Source organism: Hippopotamus amphibius, chromosome 4 (assembly GCF_030028045.1).
Source record: "Hippopotamus amphibius kiboko isolate mHipAmp2 chromosome 4, mHipAmp2.hap2, whole genome shotgun sequence".
In the NCBI taxonomy this organism is placed as follows: Eukaryota; Metazoa; Chordata; class Mammalia; order Artiodactyla; family Hippopotamidae; genus Hippopotamus; species Hippopotamus amphibius.
In genome coordinates this window covers 88,774,974-88,791,847 of record NC_080189.1, presented here as the reverse complement: position 1 = coordinate 88,791,847, position 16,874 = coordinate 88,774,974, and the positions used below count along the sequence as shown (strand labels likewise).

Sequence of the window (16,874 nt, the reverse complement as noted above, 5' to 3'; positions counted from 1 at the left end):
CAAACCAAAGCCAGATGGATTTTATCTAATCCTAGATCAAGATCAATTGTCTTTTCCATCCTTCAAATCTCTTCTCTGTTTGCTAAGCAAAGCCTCTGACACAAATGAGCATGGTAAGTTAAGTAAACGCACTGAATTTTAGAAAGAACTGAGAATTACTGCAATGTTGATCAGATTTGTAACGTACAGAGTATTTGTGCCTTCACAGTGCCTCCATGATTTGAAAAGCCCTGTCTTTAAAAATGTGTATTAATACTATTAATAGTGCAATGTTAATGTCATAAACATTTTGAGTACAATTGTTTCTTGTTTTCTTAATGGTAATATAATACCATTAACAGAACATAAGGATTTTAACATTGTAGAAGTGAAAACTGAAAATGAATATTCTAGAGCTACAAAGGCATATTTTAATAACATTTTTAAATATTAAGAAATCATAATTTTTAAAAATTTTCAAAAGAACAGCAATATGCTACACTCCTACCTTAGCCTCTACAGACAGTGTAAACTTGGGAGCATCTTTAAATTTTGAGATCAAAAGCAATTTTCATTTTACAGTAAATAAGAATACTACAGAGATACTCTTCTACCAAATAAAGCAACCATTGTATTAGTGTGCGGGTCAGTCACTGGTAGCTGGTCTCCACAAAGCCAGGCCACAAGGTGAAGAATCTGGAGGTAGAGACCCTCTCTTGCTCCATGAGAACCAAAGAACTGCAAGACAAGCACGCCTGTCTTAGGTCCCTGGACAAGTGTCTAATTTCCTTCTGACTTTAACTTACCAACTATCAAAAGTATTATGCAAACAAACTTTAGAGCTCTCTCTACAAGAGACTAAAATGTTAATTGTTATGTGACCTAAGTTAAATTTATCAAAATAGGGAATAATAGTGTAATAATGTTTTATTATAATAGAACTACAGTATGTGAAGAAAACTAGAGAAAAATGAGAGAAGACAATGCAGGGAGATAAATAATAGTGCAGGATGATATTTTTTTTACTTCTAGTGATAATTTTTTCTTCATCAGTTATGAAATTCCCATGATTGCAAGGATTCTTTTTTCATCCTTAGGCTCTCCTGAAGGCCTTGTAATCTTGTTTGTCCAGTATGTTTTTCCATGCTGAGTTCTCTTATCTGCAGTAGTATTGTTTTTTAAATTTTTTACATTGAAGTATAGTTGATTCACAATATTGTGTTAGTTTCAGGTATACAGCAAAGTGATTCAGTTAAACATATATATGTTTTCAGGCTCGTTTTCATTATAGGTTATTACAAGATATTGAATATAGTGCCCTGTGCTATACAGTAAATCCTTGTTGTTTCTCTGTTTTATATATAGTAGTATATATTTTTCACTGACTTACTTCACTCATATGCTAATCTCTAGGTCCATCCATGTTGCTGCAAATGGCAATATTTCATTCTTTTATGGCTGAGTAATATTCCATTGTGTATGTGTGTGTGTGTATGTGTATAGATAGGTAGATAGATATAGATATATATCACATCTTCTTTATCCATCCATCTATTGATGGACACTTAGGTTGCTTCCATGTGTTGGCTACTGTAAATAGTACCTGCAGTAGTATTCTTTTTTCCCCTTTGTTCAATTAGTTTCATGAAAATATTTTCTACATTAACAAATACGTATTGAGCACCCAGCAGGTGCCAACCACTTTCCTTAGTACATCTTCTAGAACAAAAAAAGTACCTCAGCACTTTTAAGTGGTCATTTAAGTCTGGTCATATAAATCAGAATGACCTTTAAATGTTTTAAAATAAATACCTCCTATATTTCAGGACTTTCGAGTTGAAACTGCCAAAGCAGACTTACTTTAATGACATGCTGGTAGGCATACTAATGCAATGAGGTACATCAGTCTTTAAAAGTCAGTGTGGGGACTTCCTAGGTGGTGCAGTGGTTAAGAATCCTCCTGCCAATGCAGGGGACACGGGTTCGAGCCCTGCTCCAGGAAGATCCCACATGCCGCGGAGCAACTAAGCCCGTGTGCCACAACTATTGAGCCTGCGCTCTAGAGCCCGTGAGCCACAACTATTGAGCCCATGTGCTGCAACTAATGAAGGCCACACACCTAGAGCCCATGCTCCGTAACAAGAGAAGCCACAGCAATGAGGAGCCTGCGCACTGCAACAAAGAGTATCCCCCACTCGCCACAAAGCCCGTGTGCAGCAACGAAGACCCAACACAGCCAATTAAATAAATTTATTTATTTAAAAAAAAAAGTCAGTGTGAATAACAATCTCATAAAATGCCAAACATTATCACAGAAAGGGGAAAGAAGACACTCTGTTTTAGGGGATTTACCTCCTTTAAGCAACAAATGAAAACTAGCTTTGCAAAGTGCCCAAATACATATGGTTTAAGTAACAATTATAGCACTTTCAAAATAAAATATAGGAATGTTTACAGATGCTTTCAATCTGAAGGGCCGCCTTGTATTAAGAAAAGTAAATTGTGAGATCATTAACTCACAAAATGTTAGCAAATTTTTTTAAATGCAGTGCCTTCAGAACTATCATTGCAAGGGCTAACATTTTGCTCCCTGCTCCCTCCTGGTACCCAAGTCATTGCTTTGGACCAAAATAGGCTTCTTTTTAGGGGGAATTATGGGTTTTGTCTGAGAAGAAATGATATGAAAATGATTAATGGTATTAGTTTGAGAGCATGTTTTTCAAATTCAAAATAAGGCACTGTGTGCTCTAACAAGAGTATTTTAAAACAGCAATGAGAAAATGTTTGAAATAGAAACAAAATATTTGAAATCAGGATTGACCTATAAATTCTAGAGTACCTGGTCAGTTTATATCAACTGAAATAGGGATAATTTAGGTTTAGATTTCTTTACTCTTGCGGGGGCGGGGGGGCGGGGGGAAGCTTTTTGTTGTATTATTTTGTGTTGTGTGTTTGATATTTGTTTTAATTATCCACCCTCCAGCAGAATTAAATACATATGGATTAAAAAATGATAGCTACCATAGCTTGCCGAAATACAACCAGATGTTTTCAAAATGTTGATAAATTTTTTTTTTGGTTTTGAACAATACTGGAATATAATTCCTTCCCCCAACCTAGGAAATGGCTGTTTTCTAGGCATTGCTAGAGTTTACTTATATCCCAGAGAGCTGTCAAATATCCCAGAGAGCTGTCAAATCACCACCAAACACATTTCTGATTTTTTATGCACTTATGTCTTACATTTGAAATATTTTCCTAATTCATGCCTTTTTTGTGGCATCTTTCCAGTGAGTATTAAAAAATGCACGAGTACAAAGTACATTTTTTAGAAAGCTAACTTAAAACTGATTTTTCAAATAAAAAATTGAATTCTAGTCAGTTTAATCAAGGGGAAAGATTTGTTTGAGTAAAAACATATTTCAGAATTTTGCATTTAGACATGTATACTGTTAGTGAAATATAATTAAAACTGAAGTCTTCACCCAACACATAAATCCTCTCCACAAAGGTAGCAGAGAAAGAAAACTCTTTTATTGTTGAATAAGCATTACACTAGAATGTGATGTACATCACAGGCAATCTGCTAAGAGATTGAGGAGACAGAAAGAAATCTCACCCTTTATATAGCCAAGCAGACACAATCTAATATATCTGTGTTTTCAGAATAAATGATAACTAGTTCTTAAGTAAGACGACTTGACAGCACAGTTTGTCAAACATTGTTCATTCCAACATTACTCAGCAGTTGAGGTGGCATCTGTGTTAGCTTTATCAAGAGGAAAACAAACTTCTATCTTTAAGAGGAAATTTTGCAACTTGGAAGAAGGCTCCTACCCTCCCACAGAAACTGGGAGACAGGGGTGTTATCTCCCTTGATGTTTCCATTTCAAAGAGATGGCTCCCAGGTTGTTGAGAAAGACATTCCTCATAAAGCTGAAAAAGGCCTCTTTAGTCTTCTAAAGGATATGTACACATTTCAAAGAGAAGAGAAAGTACTTGCAAGTTTTCTAAAGTAAGAACTCTGAGAAAAAGGAGGAGAGGGAAATGTTTTCCTTTATCTTCAACAGAGAGAATTAACTTTCTTATTTTTTTTACTTTATAAAATTTTTATTTCATGTTAAACAGTGTTTACTAGGTTGCAGTGTTGAATACGTTCTTTTTTAAAAAAAAAATACATGTTTATTGGAGTAAAATAGATAGCTAGTAGGAAGCTGCTGCATAGCACAGGGAGATCAGCTTGGTCCTTTGTGATGAACTAGAGGGGTGGGATGGGGAGGGTGGGAGGGAGGGGATACGGGGATATATGTATAAATATAGCTGATTCACTTTGTTGTACAACAGAAATTAACTCTCTTATTTTTAATTTAAATTTGTCCTTATAATATACGGTGCACTTAACCCAATTACTCATTGGTTTAATACATATTTTCTGTTTCTAGCTGCTTTTTTAGGACTCACACATTTAGAAGAGCTAGATTTATCAAACAACAGTCTGCAAAACTTTGACTATGGAGTATTAGAAGACTTGTATTTTTTGAAACTCTTGTGGCTCAGAGATAACCCTTGGAGATGTGACTACAACATCCACTACCTCTACTACTGGTTAAAGCATCACTACAACGTGCATTATAACGGCCTGGAATGCAAAATGCCCGAAGAATACAAAGGGTGGTTTGTAGGAAAATATGTTCGGAGTTACTATGAAGAATGCCCCAAAGACAAATTACCAGCATACCCTGAAACATTTGACCAGGATACAGAAGATGATGAATGGGAAAAAATACATAAGGATCACACAGTGAAGAAGCAAAGTGTAAGAATCACTATTGTGGGATAACTTAGAAATTGTTCTAGTTGCAACTAGTTTTGTATGTGCTATACTGGTGTTGGAAAACCGCATGTTTACATTTTGATTAACTGGGTTACCTATTTATGCAGGGTTATCCAGCTAAAGGAAGGTTCCCTTAATTATTGTTATTGTTGTGACAGTATAGTAATCAAGGGAATACTCTCATCCTGCTTGCCTGCCTGTTTGCAGAACAGCTTTTGATGATGATTCCACACTGGTAACCTGCAGGAGTTGGGTCCTAATGATGGCATTAGAATTTCATAATGTTCTATATAAATGTTTTTACTGCTTTTTGAAAATAAAAAAAAAAAAAACTTGTTTCATTTTTACATGCTTTTCAAGAGATGCTTGTACATACTTAAAGATAATCAAAATGAAGAGATGCTTAGTAATAATAAAATGTCATTCTCTCCCCCTTGCCCCCCAACTTTTTTTTTCAGTAAGTCAGCATATGCGTTGAATAAATTTCCATTTCTGATTCCTGTGTACTCGAAAACGAGGTCCTGGTAAACCCAAATTCTCAACTACTTTTCACTGATCCTTGCAAAAAACTGTCAAGCTAGACCTGAAGGAGAATTGTCACAGGCAATAAGCCAAGAACCTAGAATTATATTAGAGACCGGTCAGAAGATGGGACTCTCAGACGCAGTGGTAGATGATGTGAATCATGAGCCCTGAACAGGTATAAACACTAGTAAATATGGAGACAGCACTGGTTTTTGAACAGAGTTCAGACTGGGAAGCCACCTGTAAGTGGGAAGGATCTGAGAGCCTTTCCTGCTAAGCTAATATGTCAAGGAGCATAAAAGGATGAAATTAGGATTCAGGGTCAGGATTTGGGATAAAAAAGAAACAAACAAAAAAGGAAGTGACATCAGAAGCAACTCAGGGAGGAGGTAGTACCCAAGAAAAGCCCCATAATTTGTGTTGCAGGTTAAAATTAACTCACCTAGAGAAACAGATCACCAGAAAGAGAGGAAGTGTCTGGAGACTGACCCCACTGGTTTGTATTTTGATAGTACTGTACTATTAGAAAAATAAAATGAGAAGAAATATGTACATATCATTAGAAATACCACTTTTTCCTTTTTATGCAGATTTCCTTTTCACTGAGTTGAATATATTTTCATTTCTTATATCAAGATATTCATACAAAGTTTAGCAACTGGTCTTATTTGATATTGCACAAATTTCCAAAATATAGAACATGGTAAATAACAAATAGTATTGAGCATTTCTCTCTCTCCCTTTTTTTTTTTTTTTTTTTGCCTGCACCACGTGACTTGCAGGATCTTAGTTCCCCAACCAGGGATTGAACCCAGGCCACAGCAGTGAAAATAGCGAGTCCTAACCACTGGGCAGCCAGGGAAGTCCCTTGAACATTTCTTAAACACCTATTAGAGGGCAGACACTGTGCTAAGAGCTTCACGTATTCTATTTCTAATTCTCACAAGATCCCTCTGAGGTACATAATATTATCTGCCTTTTCTAGATGAGGAATCCAAGGCTTAGAGTGTAGGTAACTTGGACAGAGCCACAGAGCTGTCAGGTGGCAGAGCCAGGATTCAGGTCCACCTAAGTCCTTTCTGCTGTGCAAGGCTACAGAGCACTCTAAAAGTTATCTTTAGTCATGGCTGCCTCACATCAGAACTTCCAGAAACAGACACTAAGAGAATAGTAGTTGCTTTTTCTCCTGAAACACCTATGAGGGCAGGAGATAATCTTTAGGTCAAGTCAGTTAAATCTATTAATATGTATAGGAAACCAAGAGAGTGGGAAGCTGGAAGAATTGCGGTAGCTGGTGGTTCAGGAAATGAGACTGGATTGTAAGGTTCTAACCGCTATGCCCATTTTACCAGTGGTTTGGGTCAGGGTGGAGACTTAGAAATACTGGTTCTCAATGCAAATTCTCATATTGTTCAACATGAGGTATTAAAGGAAGCTGTTAAATTTGAAGTGTTACCAGAAAGATGTAATAAATTCACTTATTGTTGATGAGCACTCAGAGTGGAATATTAAAGAAAACATCCAAGATTTGATGGTGGAGAAAGCCTAGGTGGGATGTCAGTGGGAAACAGAGGCACACAGTGGGAATGAGAGGGTTCTGGAAAGAAATACGGATATTAAATCTGATTCAGAGAAAGAACCCAGATTACTCTCTGGTTTGATTTTTGGAGGCTAGTTGGGAATTTTATTGGTTGATTTTTATATTCAGGATCATCCCCAGGGATCTATGTGGAAATAAAGCTCTGGAACACATCGTGATAGAAATTGATCTGGACCATCCAAAAGTAAGTTATTTAGATTTGCTAATGTCTCCCAGGGCCAAAATTTAAATACATTTTTGAAAACTTAAAATTTGCTCTTTTTCTGTATCAGAGTTTATATTTTTTCAGGGAAGCATAGTCGATCAGTGTTGGAATGAATATTTAGATACTTCCTCTTCTGCTAATTTCTTTTTTTAAGTTAATTTTTATTGGAGTATAGTTGATTTACAATGTGTTAGTTTCTGCTACACAGCAAAGTGAATCAGTTATATGTATACATATATCCACTCTTTCTGCCAATTTCTTACTTGATCATTTAATAACTTGCCTTTGCAACTTTCTTCTGTTTAATTGGGTATGAAATTCAAGAGATTTTTTAAAAAGTATATTTTATGTTAGTCAAAAATAATACAATCCTGAGATTTACATATTTGAACATATATGTTTAAACATCACTTGAGTTTTTATCAAATCAAGTGTTTTTTTCAACTAGTTCTAAGTTCTCTGATTTTTCTGAAGTAAATAAGATTTACTACAAGCTGAGTTCTCCTGATTCTTAAGCCTGAGTCAGCTCTGACCTAATTCTTAATTATTTGGGAAAGATAATTAACATTAAACAGTTCAGATTATTCATTTACTAACCATCCCCTCTTCTGGAGTTTACACCCTGGATCAATTAACATCTGTTTCTGAGACATCTGAACAAGTCTCCTGCTCTGGCAAATAGAAGGAATTCAGTAATGAGAATCTACTTGCCTAAATTCTGTGAGAGTTGGGGCTTCTTTCTGCAGGAGGTGGAGTGTTGGTGAATGGATGGGGAGATGTAATATGTATCGATCAACAGTGTAACAAATCAGTACCAATGAGAGAATGAGTAATAATAACATGAATATAGCGGTAAAACTAGAAAATTACTTCATAAATTCTATTCAAAAAATTTCAATATTGTAGCCTATGAATTCCAGAAATATAAACATGCAACTTTAGGAATATTTACAGTCAAGCTTTTTCTGAACTGCTATCATCTTGCCGATCATTGAATGGGTGGAGAAAAACTGCAGACAAATGGGGCTTCTCACCCCTAATGTATCTGTTTTGCTCAGGTCCAACAACTGCTGAACTTAGAAATCACTATGTGTACCCTTGCCAAATGTATGCTGAAGTGTTTCAGCATATACTCTGCATACTTAACTGTCACACTATTATAACAAGCATTTCCCAGCCATGCCCTCATCTGTCTTTCAAACATTTTAAGAAAATATTTTAAAGTTAATTTCCTTCTAAAATTTTTGTAGTTAAGGATTACAACTCTAGTGGCTACTCAGCCAAACAGCCCAAAAGTTTAGCCAATATTTATCCTCAGTCTAACAGAAAGTGAGAAAGTCAAACTTCTTACCAGAAATGTGTGTAACTTTAGACACATCAATAAATCAATTGACCTTAGCGGGGGGTGGAGGGGGGGGCGCGGGGAGGGAAATGGAAAAGCTGAAACATCTCTGAGATTGTTTTTTTATCTTTGATACACTCAAGGTTGTTGGAATGAACAGTAATTTTCTTAAATAATCTATGGCAACCAGGTACCTCCTAAGGCCTGCAGCCAGCAGCCCTGGGAACTGGCCCCACCCATCAGCTGCTGGACACCAGCCCCAGAACCTCCCAGGCCTCACAGCTGACCCAGAGGGCCAGCAGCCACTGAACTAGACAGGTGCTGGCAATCAACCAGACCAGGGGCTAGCCACGCCCACTAGACTGCCCACGGTAGTCGTCCCTGCCACAGCAGAAGGACCCATCCGGCCCACATTGAGGGCAGCCCTAGAGCATTTAGCTCTGGTGACCAGAGGGGAGTGTGTTGCTCGGCCCCATAGGACATCTCCTGCATAAGGCCACTTCTCTAAGATGGGGAAATGTAACCAACTTACCAAACACATAGAAATAAAAACAGAGAATTAGGCAAAATGAGATGACAGAGGAATATATTCCAAATGAAGGAACAAGATAAAACTCCAGAAGAAGAACTAAGTGGATATTTCCATGGTGGTGTCAACTCATAACTCTCACGTTGTGCATTTTTTTTAAGTTGACAGTGGTGCAGTGGTTAAGAATCCGCCTGCCAATGCAGGGGACACGGATTTGATTCCTGGCCTGGGAAGATCCCACAGGCCGTGGAGCAACTAAGCCCATGCACCACAGTTACTCAGCCTGCATTCTAGAGCCTGCGTGCCACAACTACTGAAGCCTGCACGCCTAGACCCCATGCTCCGCAAAAGAGAAGCCACTGCAATGAGAAGCCTGAACACCACAACAAAGAGTAGCCCCTGCTCTCCGCAACTAGAGAAAGTCCACATGCAACAACAAAGACAGCGCAGCCAATAAAAATAAATAAACATATTTTTTAAAAAAGAACTAAGTAGAGATGAACAATCTATCCAATAAAGGATTCAAGTTAATGATCATAGAGATGCTCAATGAATTTGGAGAAGAATGGATGAACACAGTGAGAAGTTTAACAAAGAGTTAGAAAATAAAGAACCAAACAGAGATGAGGAATACAATAGCTGAAATAAAAAATACACTAGGAGGAGTCAACCGTAAATTCGATGATACAGAGGAACAGAACTGGAAGACAGAGTAGTGGAAGTCACCCAATCTGAACAAAAAAAAGAAAAAAGAATTTTAAGAAATGAGTATATTTTAAGAGACTTCTGGAACAACATGAAGTGTACTAACATTTGCATTATAGGGGTCCCAGAAGGAGAAAAGAGAAAAGGGCAGAAAAGTTATTTAAAGACATAATAGCTGAAAACTTCCCTAACCCGGGAAAGGAAACAGACATCCAGATCCAGGAAGCACCAAAAATCCCAAACAAGATGAACTCAGAGGTCCACACTAAGACACACTATAATTAAAATGACAAAAATTAAAGAGAGACTCTTAAAAGCAGCCTGGGAAAAGCAACAAGGGAACTCCCATAAGACCATCAGCTGCCTTTTCAGCAGAAACTCTGCATGCCAGAAGGGAGTGGCATGATATTTTTTAAATGATAAAAGGAAAAAGCATAATCTATCAGCAAGACTGTCATTCAGATTCAAAGAAAAGATCAAGAGTTTTACAGACAAGCAAAAGCTGAAAGAAACTGGGTTTACAAGAAATGTTAAAGGAACTTCACTAAGTGGAAAAGAAAAGGCCACAATAAGAAATATGAAAATTACAAAAGGAAAAAATCTCACCGGTAAAGGCAAATACACAGTAAAGGTAGTACATCAACCACTTATAAAGCTAATAGAAAATTTAAAAGACAAAGGTAGTAAAATCGTCTATACCAACAGTAAGTAGTTAAGAGCTACACAAAAGATGTAAACTATGATGTCAAAAACATTAAACTTGGGGGAGTAAAAAAAGCAGGATTTTAAAAATGCATTTAAACTTGAGATTAGCAACTTAAAATAATCAAATATGTATAAAGATTGATATATATATATATATATACACCTTATGGTAACAACAAACCAAAAATCTATGATAGATACACATACCAAAAAAGAGAAAAAAATCCAAACAAAATACTAAAGATAGGAACCAAATCACAAGGAAAGAGAGCAAAAGAAGAAAAAAGTAACAATTTGGTTTAAGCATATTTCAGTTTTCCTCTCCTATCCAAATTACAAGAAATAATTTTTTTAAATCTATATTATCCTTGGAAAACAGAAAGGAATGGTCTTGGTGGATCAGAAATTAATAGTTCCTAAAAATCCAAAGGCAGGGGACTTCCTAGGTGTTGCAGTGGTTAAGAATCCGCCTGCTGGTGCAGGAGATACAGGTTCGATCCCTGCCCCAGGATGATCCCACATGCCGTAGAGCAACTAAGCCCATGCACGACAACTATTGAGTCTGCACTCTAGAGCCCATGAGCCACAACTACTGAGTCCATGTGCCGCAACTACTGAAGCCCACCCACCTACAGCTTGTGCTCCACAACAATAGAGGCAATGTGGTAACAATGAGGAGCCCGCACACCACAACAAAGAGTAGCCCCCGCTCACCCCAACTAGAGGAAGCCCGTGTCAGCAACAAAGACCCAACACAGCCAATAAAATGAATGAATGAATGAATGATTTTAAAAATCCAAAGGCAGACATGACCGTATTGAATGAGGAACATTTGTAAGATGGCTGCTGTAAACGATGGAACAGCATTATATCTTTATGAAGGGTGTGTCCCAGAAATTAAAAGACAATAATAACACCATTCTCATTAAAAATATGAGAAAAGGACTCAAGAACAAGACAAAATGGCTGCATATCCTTGCTACTAAAAAAAAAAAAAAGTAAAAGATATAAGAATAGGAATTAATGGAATAAAACTGTTAATATTTCCAGATGACATGATACTCTACCTAGAAAACCCAAAAGAATCAACCGACAAACTATTAAAACCAAGAAGATATTTTAATATGTGATCAGGTAAAATGACACCATATGTGAAACTATCGCCTTCTTCAGCATGAGCAGTAACTAAATAGAATTATTCCATTTTGTATTTTGTATTTTTTTCAATTAAAAAATTACTACAGATAACAGTTGGAACCCCTTGTGAACCTCTACCCCATTTCATTCAACTCTCTCCACCTCAGAGGTAACCACTACCTTGCATTGTGGGTTTTTCATTCCCATACATGCTTTTTATATTTTACTGTGTGTGTGTGTGTGTGTGTGTGTGTACACATGCGTGCATGCACATGCGCATGTGCCCTTGAATATATAGTATTGAAATTATTTCCAAATATAAAGTATATGGTATTATTTTGCACATTGAAAAGTTGTATACAAATGGTATTGGATTATGTATACCATTCTGCAACTTGCTTTTGCCCATTAATATCTTTAGAACCAGCCATGTTGATATTTACATATGTTTATGGCATTCTTTCTCATTATCTGAAGTCAACATAGATGTATACTTTTTGAAATCTATTGTTTCTCTCATTTCCAGAAATATATACGGAAACTTTAAAATGTACCTCAAAGGACATACGGGTTAATGCAATGGACTGAATGTTTGTGTCCCCACCCCAAAATTCACGTTGTAATCCTAACCCTAATGTGATGGTATTAGGAGGTGGGGCCCTTGGGATGGAATTAAGGTGGCGCTCTCATGAATAGGATTACTGCCCTTATACAAGGGATTCCAGAGAGCTCTACCATGTGAGGATACAGGGAGAAGGTAGAAGTCCACAACCCAGAACAGGGCCCTCACTAGAACCCAGCCATGTTGGCACTCTGATCTTGGACTTGCAGCCTCTAGAACTATGAGAAATAAGTTTTTGTGGTTTATAAGCCACTCAGCCAAAATGAAACTTTATTATAGCAGCCTGAACTAAGACAATTAAATACAAACTTCACAAAGCAGCTTGAAAAAAACTGGAAATAACTTCAATGTCCATCAAGAGAAAGAAAGTTAAATAAGTTACAGTATAGCCATAGTGTGGGAAAATAATTTAGTAGTTTTATATGTACTGACATGAAAGGATTTCCAGGACATATAAGAAAATATAACACAATATGATCCCTTTAATGTTAAAAATTAAAATTGTTTATTTTTAATCACAAACATGTAAATGTATTTTAGAAAAACAGAAAAACTGATAACGTTAAGTACCATTGGTAAGTGAATGGTTTGAGGGAGATGAAGGCAGATGAGGGCAGATTTTTGCTTCTACTGTCTATTATTAGATTTTCTTTAGTGAGAATATGTTCTTTTATTTTTTAGTGGATAAATTGATGACATATAGATAGAAAAGCATAGACTGAAAAAAAAGAGAAAAAAGCAGTCAATAAGAATGACCAAAAGACCAACTCCCAGGGCATACAATCCAGAAAGAGCTGACTATATTTTAGGACTTTTAAATAGTTTTAACAGGCATTCTTATGGGCTAAGACTGTAACTGAAGTTTCCATTTTAAAATATAGGAAAGCAAGACAAACAGTTGTAATGAACATACTTACTGACAGATCTCAAAGTTTTCAGTCGGAGAACACAACCACGAAAATTCAAACGCAGCACATTTAGACGCCACCTTTGCAAAGTAGACACTATGTATTTATCTGTGATTATATTTTTTACTGTGGAAAAATCAATCTAAAAAGGATAAACAAAAACATTAAGAAATGAGAATGATCTTTTACATGTAAAAATTTTTTAGATATATTTAAAGTATCAAAAGAACTAAGATTTCTTCCTTTCATCACTCATGTTTTTGTTTGGGTTTTTTGTGGTCATTCCCAGGTTTAATTACAATTTTTTTTTCATGGTCATTCCTAGGTTTAATTACAAACAGACTCCAAATGTCCAGTCCAGGTTGAGAGCTGGGAGGGCAGGGGTCTCACATCCACCCCTCAACAGAGTCAGTTGTCTTAGAGTGGCCTGGATGCCCCCCTGTCATTCCAGTGAGCACCAAGGCTTCCCCCTACTTTATTGTGAATGAACCCTTTTGGGTTCATCATTAATGTGTGCCTGCTTCTTTTTTCATGAGCACAAACTGTACGTCGAGTCCTTGACTATGGGAAAGACAGTTTAGGGTGTGTGGTCTATAGTGGCCTTTTCATAACTCATCATGTGGAGGCGGTAGTTCTAGAGACAAGGAGAGATGACCTGAGTGTACCTGGCTGATTGTATGTAAAATTGAAGAGTGCAGAGGTTTATGTGATCTCTAAATGGCCAGGGCTGGTTGATAAACAATAACATAGTATTTTTTTAATTGAAGTATAGTTGATAACAATAGTATAGTATTAATACTCCCTTTCAGCTAAAACATCCACTTTCTCACTGCCTTATGAACAAAGCTATTCTTTGTGCTAAAATGTTTGTCATTGTTATGCCACATTTGAGCACTCACAAAGGCCAAAATAATTGCAGGTGAAGGGCAATGCGTAATTGTGGAAAGAGAAATTTGCTGACCATAAAGAAACTTAACTTCCTATCCTGGCTTTGTTCTTCACTGCCATGTGCTCATGTTTTCTTCATCTTTACCCAATGAGGTCTTGGACAGAAGTGCTGGCTTTTTCTGCCAGCTTTCTGCAAGATTTGCCCTGATTTTAATATTGTACATATTCTTTCTCTTGCAGACCATTTGGATTTATTTTTTTTCTTTTTTATGGGTTTTCCAAAGAAAAAAGTAACACCCCTAATCTGTCACATAAGTAAGAGATTTATTACTTTAAATCAGTGGTTCTTAGTGTGGTCCTGGGACCAGCAGCATCAGCATCACCCAGGAACTTGTTGGAAATGCAAATTGTCAAGTCCCACCCCAGACCTGCTGAGTCAGAAACTCCAGGGGTGGCAACCATCAATCTGTTTTAACAATCCAGTCGGATAACTCTGATACCTTCTAAAGTTTAAGAATCACTGCCTTCAACTAAAAATACATCTAAGACAGAAATGCTAAATTTGGTAGCTAAAAGGGGTTAACTAAGACAGAAGCATGTTTTCTTATTGCCATTGCGGCGTAAGGTGAGAGCAGAACAGTATAGCCAAGAATGGGATGGTGCTCTGATGAGATGTAAAGATTCTGAATTGACTTATGGAGGTAGACTCCCCATACCTTGTCAACTCCTTTAAGATTCTTTCTCAAAGTTTCTGCAGAATGGCCCCCACCACCTATTCATAGTACATGATATTATTAGTCCTCCAATCAGTAGCAATTAAGGAGGGATGATGAAGCCAGCTATTGACTGGACTTAGGAGACAAGGAAAATATTACCACTCCGACATTTGTTGATGGCATAAATGATCACAGTTGTTAAAATTAAAGCAATTATCCAAGAACAAGAAAAGAAAGGTCATCAGGGATGACATGCTTATTGTTTGTTGGCTAAGACCTACCACCCAATGTCACTTTGGAATGAAACATACAAGCATGTTCTAGTTTATGAGAATAGTACAAAAATAGTGCAATGACAAGAACAGTACAGAGGCATGAGCCTAATTCACATTAGAAAATGCCTGAGTGTATGTGTGTCCATGTGCATGCAAATACACTAAGAATTATCAAATAGGCTTTGTTTACATGTTGTATACTTTAGCCCTATTTCATGCTCAGTAGTTTTTTTTTCCCCTTTACTCACTATTTTGTGCTGCTTTGTTGTGTTTTTTGAACTAATAGTAGTAACTAATATTTATTGAATGCTGCCAACATGCCAGGCTCTACAGTAAGCACCTTGCTTGCATTTTCTCAATTTATCTCTGGAGCTCCTTGAGTAAAGCAATAATAAGCCTAACTCAGATATAATGGAGCTTTGTTTCAATCCAAAGATAGTATTCAATTTATCTCTACTATTTAAATTAGAAAATACTCATATTGAATCTCTTCAAATAATATTTATTATCTTGTCCTTCAGGCTTGTGCCTGGACAAAAGAGAAACAACTGTACCTACTTTTTGTGGCCCCATATGTGGAGCAGGGAAGAAGGTGGTCCCCATTACAGGTGGCTTTATAGCAGTCTATTCTGCTTTGAGAACTAGAATAAAGACATAGCTTCAGGTCATGTCTACTTACACCATTCCACAGTGAGCTCATTTGTGTCATCAACAACCAGGAGCGATTAACTTGACCACATATTACCACATCTCTTAAACTGAGGTAGGAGAAAACCTAGACACAAAGAAAAATATACACAATTTTGAAAAAATATGTGAATTTTAATCTAACGCTTCTATTTGCCATTTTGTGTGTGTGTGTGTGTGTGTGTGTGTGTGTGTTAATAATGGTAATGTAATCCATATATTGTGGTAGCAGGGGTTTATGTGCTTCAATTTTATCTGAAGATACGAATTTTACCTAGAGTTCTAGAACTTATGATGCCTTTGATATAATGTGATCAAATTGATAGTTGCAGGAGGATGGTGAGGAAGATAGGTAGATTTATTTTCTGAATGAAAGTGGCAGTCTGCTAGAAAGTGAATGATTTCCCTCAATGGCACCTGGTACTACATAGGAGGTATTCAATAATTATTTGCTGAACAGGATTCTTTTTAAAGTTATAAGATTCCTGGGAAAATCAATAAACCCACCTTGGCTTCTATTTCTGGAAAAATGGTAGACTAGAAAATCTGGAAATCTTCTTGATACAAAACATCAGTAAAGACTAAAACAAACATTTTAAAAAATATTTCTTTTTAAATTTTTAAAAATTCAGCTTTATTGAGGTATATTGACATAAAATTGTGTAACATATTTAAAGCATACATCGTAGTGAGTTGATTTATGTATACATTGTGAAAGGCTCCTCCCATCTAGTTCAATTAAACACATCCAACACCTCACATACTTATATTTATTTGATTTATTTATTTTATGAGAATATTTAAGTTCTATTTTGTTAGCAAATTTCAATTATACAAAACAGTGTTATCAGCCATAGGCACCATGTATTACTTTAGATTCTCAGGCCTTATTCATCTTATAGCTGAACGTTTATACCCTTTTTCCAAACTCTCCCTATTTCCCCTACTCCAAAACACCTAATAATCACTTTTCTACTCTCTAAAACAAACATTTGTTTTAAAAAAATAAATGAGTCTTCAAGAAAGTAAGGAAGATATCCAGGGACTCAATCTTTGTAAACCCAGACTCACCATAAGGTATTCATGCTATAGTTGCTTGGGATGGGAGAACAGTGGAGGTGGTTGCTGCTTTTCATAACAAATAGGTTCTGATTTTACTGGCCATGCAGGGGCAGAAAAAGTTACCAGGCTTATACAAAGCTGGAAGTCATAACTAA

General features: G+C 36.5%; 2 protein-coding genes across 2 annotated transcripts in view; one reads left to right on the top strand and one right to left on the bottom strand.

The window, feature by feature from the left end:
* LRRC17 (leucine rich repeat containing 17) overlaps nt 1-4,874 on the top strand; it is a 32,250-nt gene extending 27,376 nt beyond the window's left edge. The window contains exon 4 of the mRNA XM_057730669.1: nt 4,422-4,874. Coding sequence (XP_057586652.1) covers nt 4,422-4,819 — 398 coding nt within the window. The 3' untranslated portion in view covers nt 4,820-4,874. The remainder of the gene's footprint in view (nt 1-4,421) is intronic.
* The window catches only part of FBXL13 (F-box and leucine rich repeat protein 13), a 171,375-nt gene that overhangs the window by 103,239 nt on the left and 51,262 nt on the right, over nt 1-16,874 (bottom strand). Inside the window, exons 9-10 of the mRNA XM_057732585.1 lie at nt 15,650-15,745; nt 13,101-13,233 (exon numbers count right to left, since the gene is read on the bottom strand). Coding sequence (XP_057588568.1) covers nt 13,101-13,233; nt 15,650-15,745 — 229 coding nt within the window. The remainder of the gene's footprint in view (nt 1-13,100; nt 13,234-15,649; nt 15,746-16,874) is intronic.